This window comes from Lathamus discolor, chromosome 5, assembly GCF_037157495.1.
Source record: "Lathamus discolor isolate bLatDis1 chromosome 5, bLatDis1.hap1, whole genome shotgun sequence".
Classification (NCBI taxonomy): domain Eukaryota; kingdom Metazoa; phylum Chordata; class Aves; order Psittaciformes; family Psittacidae; genus Lathamus; species Lathamus discolor.
Window position 1 is genome coordinate 74,677,511 of NC_088888.1, and position 13,670 is coordinate 74,691,180.

Below are 13,670 nucleotides of genomic sequence, written 5' to 3' on the forward strand. Positions count from 1 at the left end.
AGTAAACTGCCAAAGATTCCAGGTGAATAACTTGAGAGCAATCAAGTGTAGCATTTAATGCAAAGCTTTACATGGCAAGACAAGTTTATAGGGGGGAAAAAAAAAAAATCAAGCCAATCTCTCCCAAGATAGACTATTTTATGTTACTGAAGGTCGGTCACATCCAGTATGAGAAGAATCCAAGCAAAATTTTTGGTACCACATAATCCAGATGGCATGTCCCATCCAAGTTAAGTACAAACACGCGTGAAAACCAACACTGAAGATTCCTGGGTACTGCCAGGTCCCACCAATGCATTCATGCTTTTGGTTACTCAACAGACCGGATACCTGTCATTTCGGTTAGCAGCAGAAATATATATGGAGAAATTGCTCCGATCCTGGGCACTACACGTGGCACCGCTTCCGAGGCTCATTCCAGTGTGGAAAAGGGAGAGAGGTGGCGAGAGTGCTGTCAGGTACAGTCAGCAAGAGGCAGAAGAGCACAGAGGGAGGCCATGCCATCTATAGAGCACACCCACCGAGTCTGTCTGTAAGATCACATTCACTTCCCTTTCAGAAAGTGCCTTATTTATTCAGTTTTTAATGGTATGGCATAAGGACTCCCATATTTTATAGATAGATACCAAACTGGTATTATCAAAATAAACCATCTGTTTTATAAACCAATTATTTACAAAAACGGTTTCTGAAGCTTTTTGTTTTGTTTTGTTTTTTTTAACAAAAATTAAACTATACACCCATCTAAGTTACAGAAACAAAAATAAGCTTTATAAGATCACATGTATAAAATAAGAAATGAAATGTGTTTTTATTTAAGGCAATACTGGGCTACTTCACAAATCACCACCTCAAATATAGATACTGCTCCACACTACTAATTTTCTATAACATTCACAATGGATTCTTTAATACCAAATATTGTTTTAGCTCTCCAATGTAGCAAACTATTTTTATTCACATTTCAATTTTTATTACGGAATCATAAATGCTTTGTATCCAATTAAAAGCAATGAAAAATGTAGCTATAAGAAAACTATTATATTTATGTGTTAACTACATATGAATATCACCCATAGATTCTGGATGTTAAAATTTACGAAAATGAGAGGGTGTCAGTATGTTTAACTTATGAAATGTGGTCGTATCCAGCTCCTCTCCTGTAAATAAATGCTTTAGGCAAAATAAAACTGGATATGGCAGACTTAGCTAATTTTAGTTTAAAAGTTCTTAATTTAAAATGACTAAAGACCAGTTTCAAAAACTTACTTACTTAGTTACAAATTAAAATTCCAAATATAAATGTGTAATTTAATAGTTTAGACTTACAGACTGCTGGTGGCAGCAAATGATTTACAATAATAAATATATACTAAAAAGAAATGTATCTACAAATAATAAAGAGTACTGTTATACATGAACAATAACCTGGTGAAAGAGAACACTCACAGACAATTCACAAAGATTTAGTTCATGGAAAGGACAATCTGATATAAAGCTGAGGTTTTGATGGAATATTTACAAAACTGAAGTAATTACTCTGTTCTTCAAGTCCCATAGGGATAAAAAAAAATAAGACACTTACATGACTCATATCATGTTTTTTGCTAGATTTAATCACTTCAAAATCAAAGGTCCACAGTTACTAACATGCTTGATGGCTTCCTATTCAAAATAAATGTTATTACATGTCACAGTTAAACACATTAGTTTTTCAGTATTTTGACTCCCCTTCCTTGGGACCCTTCACAGTAACTTCTGCAGCTAAAACCTCTAGATTATCCTCCCAATGTCCTTCGGTCTTTCTCAACGTGACGACAGGTTTCATTTCCTGAAGCTGCCGCAACACGCGCTCAGTGCAGTCTTTAAAAGTCTTCTCTAAAACAATCCTTACAAAAGTCTTGTCTAAAACAATCTTTACGTTGTCACCGCAGGGAAGCTGTGATGGGTTGGCAAATGGTATGAGGGTTTCGTTTTCAGAATATGACCAAGTGACATTATTACTTGCTACAGAGGTCTTCTCGTTGTGTTTTCGGGCATTTGAATGGGATCCCTTTTTGGTTCCGACACTGTGGCAGTCTCTTTCTGTGGTTTTCTTTTGCTTCACAGCAGACTCTTCAAGGAATTTGAGAAATGATGCTTCAAATCCCATTGGCTTAAAGGAGCTCCAGTCAAAAGCTGCAGGTTGCTCTTCGGCTGTTTGAATGGCTACAGCAGTCTCCTCCTCCCTGTGCATGCTGCTCATGTCAGCGGGTGGCACTTCCTCAGGTTTTTCAACTTTCCTCCTCTTACTCTGAGATAAATTTTTTTCTTTGTTTGCTCTTTTTAAGTTTATTTTTTGCTTTTCTGAGGGGCAGGAGTTGGTCTCTGGCAAGTCACTATTTACACTGGAAGAGATTTTTGCTTGATTTTCAGCACTTGAACAGTCCTCGTTAATCAGTTTAGTAATGAATAGTTCTGTCAGTTCATCCACTTCGTCCTTTTCACCTTTTTCAGTTTCCTTTTGTGGTAATGTAGTTGTGCTTGAATCATTATTGCTCACAATCAAACTTGGTTCAGGCTCTTTCACATCACTTTTTTTATCAGTCTCCTCTTGCTCACAGGTGTCTTCCCTTACTGGCAAGACAGAGAGCTTTTTAGATACAATAAGAAGATTCCTATGTTGGGAAGTAAATGCTTTGGACAGCTTGTGGCATTTATAATGCCTTATTATGTTACTTTCGCTTGTAACTACAGACGAACATCCTTTTATCATACACGGATACTGAGTTATGAACCTGCTTGTACATTCCAACAAGGCATCATTTCTAGCCTTTATGGAATACACATGCTTGCCACGTTTCAGTGAATAACCCTGGTTTTCTTCAACTTCAGTTCCTTTGGAGTTTTTGTTGTCCAAGTTCAGGTTTTTCTTTAGTTTTGTTTTCCCCGACAGCCTGTTACATTCTTTTCCCGATCTGTTTTTTAGTACTCTCTGTTTGGACTTCAGTGGTTTCTCCTGATTTGCTTTGCTTGAATTGTTTTCCTGATCTGGTGTCAGTCTCCTCGGTCTTATTAGATGATCTTTATGCCTGTCATTATGTTTGTTAAAAATATGCCTCAAGAGGTTAGACCTAGTAGCATAAACACGGTCACAGCCTTCACAGTCACATCTGAATACGCCGTCATCTTCTACTTTGTTTGGCTTTATCTTAATGCCGTGATCTGCCTCAAGATGTACAACATAGTTAAGATAAGCTGTAAATGAGGACTTACACTGAGACTGATCACAGGAAAACCTTCCCACTTCTGGAGCTGGTTTCATGTTTCCAATTTGCTCTGGGGTCATGTTATGAAGCTTCATGTAATGTTGTATCAAGCCAGTAACTTCCTGGAAGATGTGAGAGCAGTCACTCACCTCACACCTGAACTCTCTGACAACAGGTTTGGTTTCCACCTCATCACGTTCCTCTCTGCCTGGCTCATTCTCCTCCTCCACTTCAGCAGAGAAGGCTGGGAGGTCCGATTTGTGCACAGCTTGGTAATGAAGGATTAGGTTTTGCTGTATTGTAAAAGCCGCGAAGCAGCCCTGATGGACACATCGGTAGGGTCTGTAAGGGCTGTATCTAGTGGGAAACTCCAGAGACTTTGGTACAGGCTTCCTACGTTTTCTGTCCTCTTTTTCCTTCCTGTACCTCCTGACCTTGTGTAATTTGGCTTCTGTCTGTGTACTACCGAAAGAGACTGCATTATGTTGCTCTGGTAGAACAGAAATCACTTGGGGCGGTTTTTCCAGTCTTTCAGGAATGTTTTCTGGTAAAAGTTTTTCCAAGACTATTACAGGCTCTATGACTTCCTTTGTCTGAGCTTCTTTGACCAACGGAGCTGCAGTTTTGGTTCCTATTGTTAGTGGATGCAAAGTTTTTATTTCAACAGGCCGTGGGGCTGTGTTTACGGTCTCATTTTGAGATCTTCTGCCATAAGGCCTTTTAATTTTTAATTTCACCATCTCCTCTGTAGTAAAATGATGTACAAGCTGACAGTGCGCTCGGAGATTAGAGTTTCTTGTGAAGGTTTTTGGACAGGTAGCTACAACACATTTGAATGGGGCATACTTCAGTTGATGCTTCTTAATTTCTAGTATCATTTCTGCAGTGTACTGATGAATCTTGCCGTAGTGTTTAAATAATGCGTCTTTTGTCATAGCACTGTAACTGCAGCCTGGATCCTGACATACAAAAGGCTTATTAACTTTGTCACTGAACTGAATGTTACTTGCCTCTGCAGACAGCTGGATGAGGGTTTTATTTTCAGTCGATACAACAGGAACTCCTGGTGCTAGCGTATCTGTTGGAGGACACTGGGAAACAGTCTGGGAGACTGGAATGGGTGGATCCTCATCTAGTTTCAGTTTTTGCAAGCGCTCTGTAATTTCCAACATTTGAGTATCATCCTTTTGAGACATCTCAGACTGAGCAGAGCTACTCTTTGCAGCACTGACATTCCCCACATGCACGGCAAACTGTGGCAGTTTTACACTATGTGCAGAATCTCCTAAAGAAGCCTGTGCGTTATTTATTTGTGAGTTCTGTCCTGAAGCACCAACAGTATCCTGAATTTCAGTTTTCACCTCAAGTATGTCTGTATTCAAAGCAGTTTTAAGCATTTCCAGAGTTTTTTCAAAGTTCTGCAGAACACCGTCTTTTGAAATCTCCTCTGAATTTGCTTGCACACAAGAATTTACAGCCACCATTTGGGAATCCCCATTTTCATTTTTCACTGTTAAAGGTGGGAGTGTTGTATGAGCCTCGAGATCTGTTTTGAAGTTCTCTTTGATACTGGTCATTAATAACTGATTGTCAACATTGTTGAGTCTCTGTGTGAGGTTTTCTACCACTTGAGAGCCACAATTGGCTAGCAAGTTGGACTGAAAACCTTCTCCCTGCATTTGCACGTTTTCTTCAGTGCTTTTGTTTAGAAGTCCTACCACTGTATTATTTACTGCTATTTTCGGTGACGTGTTGGGCGCAAGCAAAGGCATAGTTTCTTTTTTCTTCTTCTTTGAAGCACTGGTTCCCTTCTTATTCAAATTACTTGATCCTGGATCCTTGGGACTACTAATAGCCGAAACTTGTGAACTGTCCACTGCAGTGTCTTGCGCTGCTGGAACAGGATCTGAAAATAAGCCAGGATAGAAGTCGTCTTCAAATCTGCTTAGTCTTGAGTCCCCTCTCTCAAAAACAGGCAAACGCCTACACACTATTTGATGGGGTTTGGTGTTGAGGGTCCTGTTTTGGTCAGTTAGCAGGGTACTGGGGTTACAGGCTGGCTGCACCAGAGGAGACGCGGTTGAGTTGGGGAGAACAGCTGCATTTATCTGAGTTGTAGCAGTGATGCAACTTGTTGGAACGACGTGTGGAAGCACTTCTGTGTTATCAAAGGTACTTGGGATGCCTGCGGTTTCCAAGGCTTGTTTTATAATCTGATTTCCTTCCTCATTCCCACTGGTATTAAAGTTAGTCACACCGGCCCGTGGAAACACAGTCTTCAATAAGGCCGTGGAATGATTTTCAGCAGCAAGTAACTGGAGGAATGATGGATCTTTAAAACACGCCTCTGGATTGAAGGCAGATTCCTGGGGTTGCTGCAAGTTTAATGAATTTGAAGAAAGAATCATGCTGGCAAGCAGAGACTGTCCACTGGCCTGCAGAGCGTCTGCAGAAATTTCTGATCCTTCAAGAGGCTTACAATAAGACCTCTTAGATAAGTGACCACCAAGTGATCTAGGATTAGTGAAAACTCTGAAACACCTACTACAGATAAATTTGCCATCCCTAATTATTGCTGGCCACTTGGCCCGCTTGTTATGTTTTGGCTTCCTTTCTTTCCCATTTAGGTTCCGGACACGATCTTTTTTCACCTTTTCTGAAGCTGGATCTTGAGAACTAGTTTCAATGAAGTTATTTTCATTACCCAGTCGTGAGGGAAATAGCTGAACAACAGTCTCCTCTTTTGTGAAAGCAGAGCTACCGTTTCCTTCTAGTTGTGATGAAAAGTTATTTGTGTTATTTTCTACTTGCGAGAAGACTGAATTCGGAGGATTCTCTGCTGTCGATGGAAAGAGAGACATTGGACCATTTTCTGCAGGTAAAGGAAGAAAAGGATCAGAACCACCGTCAATACTCAGAGGCATAACTTTTTTTGCTAGATCATCCAGCTGCGAAGGTAAAGTTGCACCAGACAAATTTTCCATTTGTGAACATAGAACACTCTCAGGCTCACTTTTAATAGGAGCAGACAAACTTGGATTTATGACACTTCCCACTGAAGGCAACATAGGATTGGCCAAATTTTCCAGGTGGGTTGGGAAAAGTGCACTTGAGACATGTTGCACTTGACTGGAACCTGTGGGATTCAAGTTAGGTTTGTTCTGTGCAATTACAGCAGCACCACTGTGATTGGCCACTTTTGTGGGCACAAGATACACAATCTTCCCATCATTCGGCACATTTTGCATACCGACGGATTTTCGTGGTTTCTTATTTTTATACTGCATTTTAAAAGCAACATATTCTTCTGGGTGTGCTGCTTTCATATGTTTGCCAACACTCTGTGATGAATTGTATGTTCGAGTACATCCTTCGACCGGACAACTGTATTTCCGAACTGGGGCTGCTGGTGATGAAGCTGGAACCAAAGAGCTATTCATGTTAGGCTGTGAAGGAATAAATGTAATACTTTCTAAGGTTTTTAAAGGCAGGTTATATAGATTAACTGAAGCCTTCATGCTGCCTTCAATTTCAAGTTTGGAAATGGGTACGGTGTTTCGATATCCCGCCTGATTCTGCACACTGAATGGATTTACAATGCTCACTTGTCTTTCTAAGCTCTTTGATTCAAGGGCTTCTGGTTTTAGCATGTCTGAGGTCACAGAAATATTTTGAATATTGTGAGTCTGACTGAGACAATCTCCTTCCTTTCTCTCTTGGAAAACTGGAAGACAAGGGTCAGCCAACGTACACAACTGCTGGGTTTCAGGTTTAGTGGTCTCTACTCTGCTGGCAGCAGCAGCCAATTTACCTCTTTTTACGAAGTTATCTTGGATCTTCTGGTTAACCGCAGGCACCTTAATGCTGCTTGCTGGAATCACCACTTCTGCCTTCACTGAACCTGTAAGAGACTTCTCGAAACTAGCATCGTTAGACAAGGAATTGTTTTGCTGCAGCACAATTGTGGATGCATTTATACTTTCATTCCCTGCCGGTTCTGCTTTGACTTCATTCCACATAATGTCTTCTCCTTCGGTAAAACTACTTGAGTTGTCAGCCGGAGGAGATGTCAATTCCTCTTTAACAGCAACTCCGTCAGTATTTTCATTAGCATTAGCATGTTGTCTGAGATCAGGCTGGTTAGTCTGGCTTTCAGGCTGCTGCACCGCTTCAGGCTGCTGCACCGCTTCAGGCTGCTGCACTGCTTCAGGCTGCTTGCTATGATCCTCAACGTGCTTTTCCAGTTCGTTCTGAGAACGGTATACTTTTCCACAGCTTGTGACTTTGCATGTAAAGGTATTATAGTGTTGTGCTTCATGATCATAGAGTAAATAGGCTTCAGAGAACACTCTGCCACATTTAGGAAACATACACTTTGCTCTGAAGACTTGATGTTCTTTCCTATGCGTCAGGAGCTCAGCATAACTATTAAAACCAGCCTTGCATTTCATCTGAATGCAGATATAAGGCTTGCTGCCACAGTGCATTTGTAAGTGATCATTCAGATGAGTAACACTCACAAAATGTCGTCTACAGTACTGGCAAATCACTTTTTTGCTTTGCATTTCAAGAAAACGTTTTGCTTCTTCATTGTCTTTGTGTCCCTTCACATGTGCTATGAGGTTTTTAAAATACTTAAAACCTTTCTTACAAAATGATACAGGGCAGGTGAATTCGTTAACAGGGAGAGGCTTCTGAACTGGCACTATATCTGGTATGTAAGGTTTATCTTTGTCATTGTTTTCATCATCTGAGCCATCGTTATCATTAAACACAATGAAGTCTGTTGAATAAAGACTGTTCTTCTTAATGGGTCGCTGCTCCTGTTTAGATACAGGATCGGTTTTCTGATTCTCATTGGCAGTTGCTGTTTTAGGAGGTCTTCCCAGTCTTTTCAGTGGTTTCATAGCAGCCAATCTCTCCTTGCTGGAATTTTTAACATGCAGAGTTACATGGGGAACAAAGTTTTCTTTAGAATCGAAATTTTCGGCACAAATAGGGCAACTGTAAATTCCATCTTTATAATGTTTTTGTGCATGCCTGACTATTCTATGTCCTAGGAATTCCTTGTCGCATAACACGCAATACTGCATATAAGCTTGCCAGTTCCTAAATCTAGCTGATATGAAACCTCTCTCTCTGAGTTTTTTAATTTCTCTCTTCTTCTGCTTTTCATCTCCAATAACGTTAAGAAGACTTGTAGCTTCATCAAAAGTGCCAGCAAGTCCATTCATAGAAGCTTCTTTAGTCTCTTCTTGGCAATCCTCAAGCTTCTCATAAACCTCACTATCGTTTAGTTCATCTATTGATGACACGATGGACGCCTCCTCTCCCATAAGTGCCAGACACTGACGCTTCAGAGTTTTCCAGTCCCAGAATTCTGGATCAAAAGGCCACTGAGTTTTCAGTACAAGTAAGAGTTCACAGCGCAAAGAATTTGGTATTGGAAGATTCTCTTCATCATACTTCTGGTCAGGCTGATTGTATAGCATTTCAACAGCGTAATATGCATCCACAGTGGGTTCAAGAAGAAATTCACTCAGCTGACAAGCACGTTTGACCTCCAAATCATCTGGAAGCAGGCAGGAGATAGTCTTGCAAATAGATATCTTGACATCTGCATTTTCACTGGATTCCAAGCGCAATGCTTTCACACACAGTTCAATGCAGGTCGCAAGCCCAGCATTATCAATCTGCAAAGCAAGACTCATTTTAGTAAGTCAGCTTAGTATAACCCTTTCTATATTTGCAAATAAGAGATACTATTATTCAATGCTGAGTGTCAGAAAACATGCCCCTGGAGTATATAATTATACTCTTTAAGAAACATCATGGTTTGTCTTTAGATACTATTCTTTAAGTCGCACAATTTGTCTTAATGCTACTAAAACAATGTGAAAGTTTGCATACAACTAAACCACAAAATAACCGTATGTTCTGTCTAGCTTAAGAACTTTAGGACTGTATGTTAGAAGTGTTCAGCTTTTATTAGAGCAATATTGAGCCTTTTCCATGAAACAAAGCCTGCCAGCTGTGTTGCAGTTATTTGAAATGAGCTTCTATGGAGCATTAAGTTAACACTGTGTAATAGTAAAAGTGCTACAGCTGAAGTAAGAGAAGCACGTGATCTTCATAAAGAAATCACTTAAAGTATAAAAAAATATTTTTGTTTTTAAAGATCATGCCACTTCAAAGTCAACTGACCTCAACTGAATGAGCACATGGCTTCACTCCAACTGAAGTAATAAGCACAGTTAAATGTTCCATCATTTAAGTGTTCCAAAGGTCATGTGGTCTTTTCTCATACCCTCAGGCAACATAAATTACATTTATGTCCACTTTACAGTCCCTTTATGCTGCCAAGGATGCATAGAGAGGCTGTAGTATACATCAGAATAAAGTCTATTGAATTTATAAATGTACAAGTCCACTACCCACATGGTCTCCAAATTCAGCTATCAGTGATATGATCCACAGCTCCCTAGAGAAACATCAGTATGACACAGAGCAGAGAGAGCTCTTAGTATTGCAAGACTCCACGACAGTTATTTTTCTCCCCCTCTGTAACTACAATTTAGCTCAGACCTTTGGAAAAAAATACTTGTTAAGATTAGAAGTCCATGATTAGCCAGACCAGAACACTGCAAAAGGAAAAAAGGAATGTTTATTCTTAGAATATACCAAATTACAGAAACCTCCCAACTAAAACCTTTCAGAAGAACTCAGTGTAGCTATAAACATTAAATAGTGCAAATACTAGTGAGAGGAATTTAGGGAAATTAGACCACAACGTTAGCTGAGGTAGATTAACAGAGTTTTTAATACAGTGTTGGATCTATGTCCAGAAAAGGCAATTTGCATTTATCAAACCAAACTGCATTCTTGAAGTGTCAATCCAAAAGGAGGTTTTTGATTTTTTTTTAAACTTTCTGTAATTTTCTTATATATTAATATACAGCCTTCATTTCCTCATAATGTTTTCCTCTCCATTTTCTGTAATATTTGAGATATAGAAAATAATGAAGAGGAACGTTAGGATCAGCTCTTGTTTATCTCCCCTCCCCTTTTCTTTTTTCCAAAGGAATGAAGACCTTTTTATGATTCAAAATGAATCAACTTATAGTTTACCTGCAGAAGGAAGTTACTATGGCCATTCCTGAAACCAATTAGGATTGCCCCAAAGCTGATGCTACACAAGAGACAGGATGTCTAAGCAGCTTTCGTAAGTTTTCCTGATTACAGTTCCATTAACAGTGCCAAAAATATTCTTTCAGGAGTCCTTACCTCAGAATTAATTACTTTAATCAGGAAGAAAATGTGATAAACAGTCTTAGTTAACACAGAAAGTTGACGACATCTCTCTAGATACACTTGAATAGAAGGCTCTACCCTTTGCTGCAGTTTACTCCAGAAAAGAGTCAGTTCCCTAGAACAAGAGAACAGTATTTCAGAGCCAGCAATGCAACCACTAATCTAAAAATGCAAGGTTGAGGACAGTTTCTATTTTGTCTTTGGGAAAGGAAAAAAAAAAAAAAATCTAAATTTATTCACATCTTATCTTACAGAGAAAAGTTTTTATTAATATGGCACACTAATAGTATCTAATTTTCAAAATTATTACAGTGACTCAATTCCAGGACAGATCAGAATAGAATCAGTATTACCACAATTTACACTATATAATTTACAACTTATTATGTGGTCTTGAAAAAAGTCTTGCAAAGTAGTTTACTCTTCACTCCACAGACTGGAATCTTATACTTCTGAATTCTTAGTAATTACTAACAGCTTTAGGAGAATGGCTCCTCTTTGTGGTAGATACATTTTTCTTGAGCTGCTCTGCATTAAGAACTGAATCTAACTATGATTTACCAAGAAATCAGTCCCCAAAGCCAAATAGTATTACTGTTCATTCACTAGTTCATTCCTCCTTAGGTGCAAATAGCCAGGAGTATTTAGTACCCCAAAAACTTTAGCAGCATCTGTTAAAGCAAAGTTCTGCATCAGCAGATGTGCTCCTGCTACTGCACATAAAAGGGAGGTGCACAAACAAAGCAAATTCTTCAGGAATTGTACCGGTTTGTAAGTACAACCAAACTGTTAGCAGCTGGAAATTCAGACCCTAGTGGCTCAAATGCTTGCCAACAAAGACCACTTACTTGTTCCCAACATTAAGGAAAGCAAGCCCTAAGCACTATTTATCTAGCTTATTATTTTGGTTATAGTAATAAAGAGCTCCTTCTTTTCTAGAAGTTTGTTAGAGAAAGATATATTATAAGGACAGATGGGAAGAATACTTAATATATTAAACATTGGAATAGGTTGCCTGGAGAGGCTGTGGAGTTTTCTTCTCTGGAGATATTAAAGAGCTGTCTGGACAAAATCCTGAGCCATGTGCTCTAGGTGTCCCTGCTTGAGCAGGGAGACTGGACTTAAGACACCTGGTGGTCCTTTCCAACCTCAGCCACTTGTGATTCTGTGATTAAATGTTGACATAATCCTGACTCGCTACCTGCAGATAATGGATTCCTTATTTCTACAGCCTACGATTATGTGTCAAGAAAACTTATTAACCAGCTGGTGGCATCTGTAAATGCCTCATCATACACTCAACCTTCAAATTCCCATAATGGAAGCTAATCTTGTCAAATACTTTTTCCTTATACTTCCTTAGACTTTTTGCCTTACCGCTTTCCTATTTAGCTCACAGATTTTATCAGCTAAAGAAAGTTAGCTTAGGGCTTATATATCAGCTTTACTTTCCCCAAACTAAATTTTATTCCACTAGACAGAGAACCATTTGCAAACTCACCAGGCACAGTACATCTCTCCTTGCTGCAGCTGGCGAGATAAAAATGCTGCACATAAAATCAGAGCACTTTTTTCATCTCCATCAGATTCTAGGTTACAGATCATTTCTAGAGCATCTTTGCAATCCACTTCTGAGATCTAGAAGGGAGGAAAGGAAACAGGACCAAGACTAAGCAAGTGGTTTCATTTTCAGACATACACTCATCTGATCCTTTGCAAAAAGAGAGTAAGTTAGAATTTAATGAATATTTAACTGTATCAGAGGTAAGTTTCCAAGCAAATCAGTGCGTTTCTAGAGCGTCAAAACTGATTACACCACCAGAAAAAACTGTTTTATTAAAAAGTGAATATAAATTTGTTTCTCAGACATAAGAATTATTTATCTTTACTGTCCCAGCCACATAAACTTTTTAAGGTACATTAATTATTCATAGATATTACATACCTATAACAATTGTACTAAGCAGACTTATAACTTGAAATTGCAGCTTCACAGAAGAACATTATTCCTGAAATTCTAACCCAGTTCACTAGTCACTGATATTGCTGCTGCTTTAATACAAGAGCAGGTTTAATTTAATGATTAACGATTTAATGATTAATGAAGCTGAGGTTCAACATGACTGTTCCTCTGTTTTTAAAAAATCAAAGATAAAAAGGGAAGCTGTACAGTAAGAAGTAGATCAACTGAATTATCTTCTAGGAAACCATTACAGTCTCTGCAACATAACTTGTCTGTTCAAGCAATGATGGAAGCACTTTGTTTTTTAAGAAAACAAAGGGAAAACTAGTCACCCAACAGTATTAGACAGTTGTATCAGTACTGAATCACAGCAGTTGTTACATCTACTGTCTAATTTGATTTTCAGCAGACTGGTTTGCTGACATAAATTAGCACATCTGGCAGGACATGCTGGTATTTATTCTTTGACAGCTGAAAAATAACTTGACCACTGAAAAAGCACTGCTTGATGTCTCTCTTGAGAAACCACAAGACCACCCCAAGCAAGAAACAGCAGCGCCCACCCAAACACACAGCTAGTACAGTACTTTGGGTAAGGTGGCAGCACAGTTTGGTTGGGCACCATGTTACCCAGCTATTGGTCCCACAATCAAACTACTATTTTGAAGGGTACAGTAACTTTTTTTTCCTCTAAATGGACACTGTAAGTGTACTTCACTGAACATCATTTGAGGTTTAATAACCTCAAAATCATTGTCTAAAGAAGACTGCATTTCTCAAGACCTCAGAGAGGATGGATTAATTGTGATACCAATTTAGACTGAAGGTCTACTTTGTTCAGTGCCCCATCTAAGAGAGGGACCATCAGTTAAAAGCTTAGGGAAGAGTATGAGAAACTGAACTTACAATAAAAGGATTTTTTTCCCTGAAATGCCTTTCTAGCATTTCACTGTTCCTAAGGGACCCAACTTCCAGCAAAGGTCTGCACAGGTCCAGCCATTAAGACTGTCAGTCTAGCTCTTACATACTGCAGATTTGAATTCTTCACATTATTGAAGCAAACAGACTAATCCAAGACAAAAATTAGCTCAAGTGCTCCTTTTCTGCTTATTCTGAACAGATATCAACATTTCCATGCCACTAAAGAG

The 13,670-nt window shown here is 39.0% G+C and overlaps 1 protein-coding gene across 2 annotated transcripts in view; it reads right to left on the reverse strand.

Annotated features, from left to right (window-relative positions):
• Nucleotides 1–787: 787 nt before the first annotated feature.
• ZNF292 (zinc finger protein 292) overlaps nucleotides 788–13,670 on the reverse strand; it is a 36,937-nt gene continuing 24,054 nt past the window's right edge. Inside the window, exons 6-8 of one of the 2 annotated variants that reach the window (XM_065681292.1) lie at nucleotides 12,061–12,197; nucleotides 10,533–10,674; nucleotides 788–8,941 (exon numbers count right to left, since the gene is read on the reverse strand). In XM_065681292.1, the coding sequence (XP_065537364.1) occupies nucleotides 1,715–8,941; nucleotides 10,533–10,674; nucleotides 12,061–12,197 (7,506 nt within the window). In that variant the 3' untranslated portion in view covers nucleotides 788–1,714. Of the gene's footprint in view, nucleotides 8,942–10,532; nucleotides 10,675–12,060; nucleotides 12,198–13,670 lie in introns of those variants that run through there. The other variant, XM_065681293.1, reaches the window with a different exon arrangement.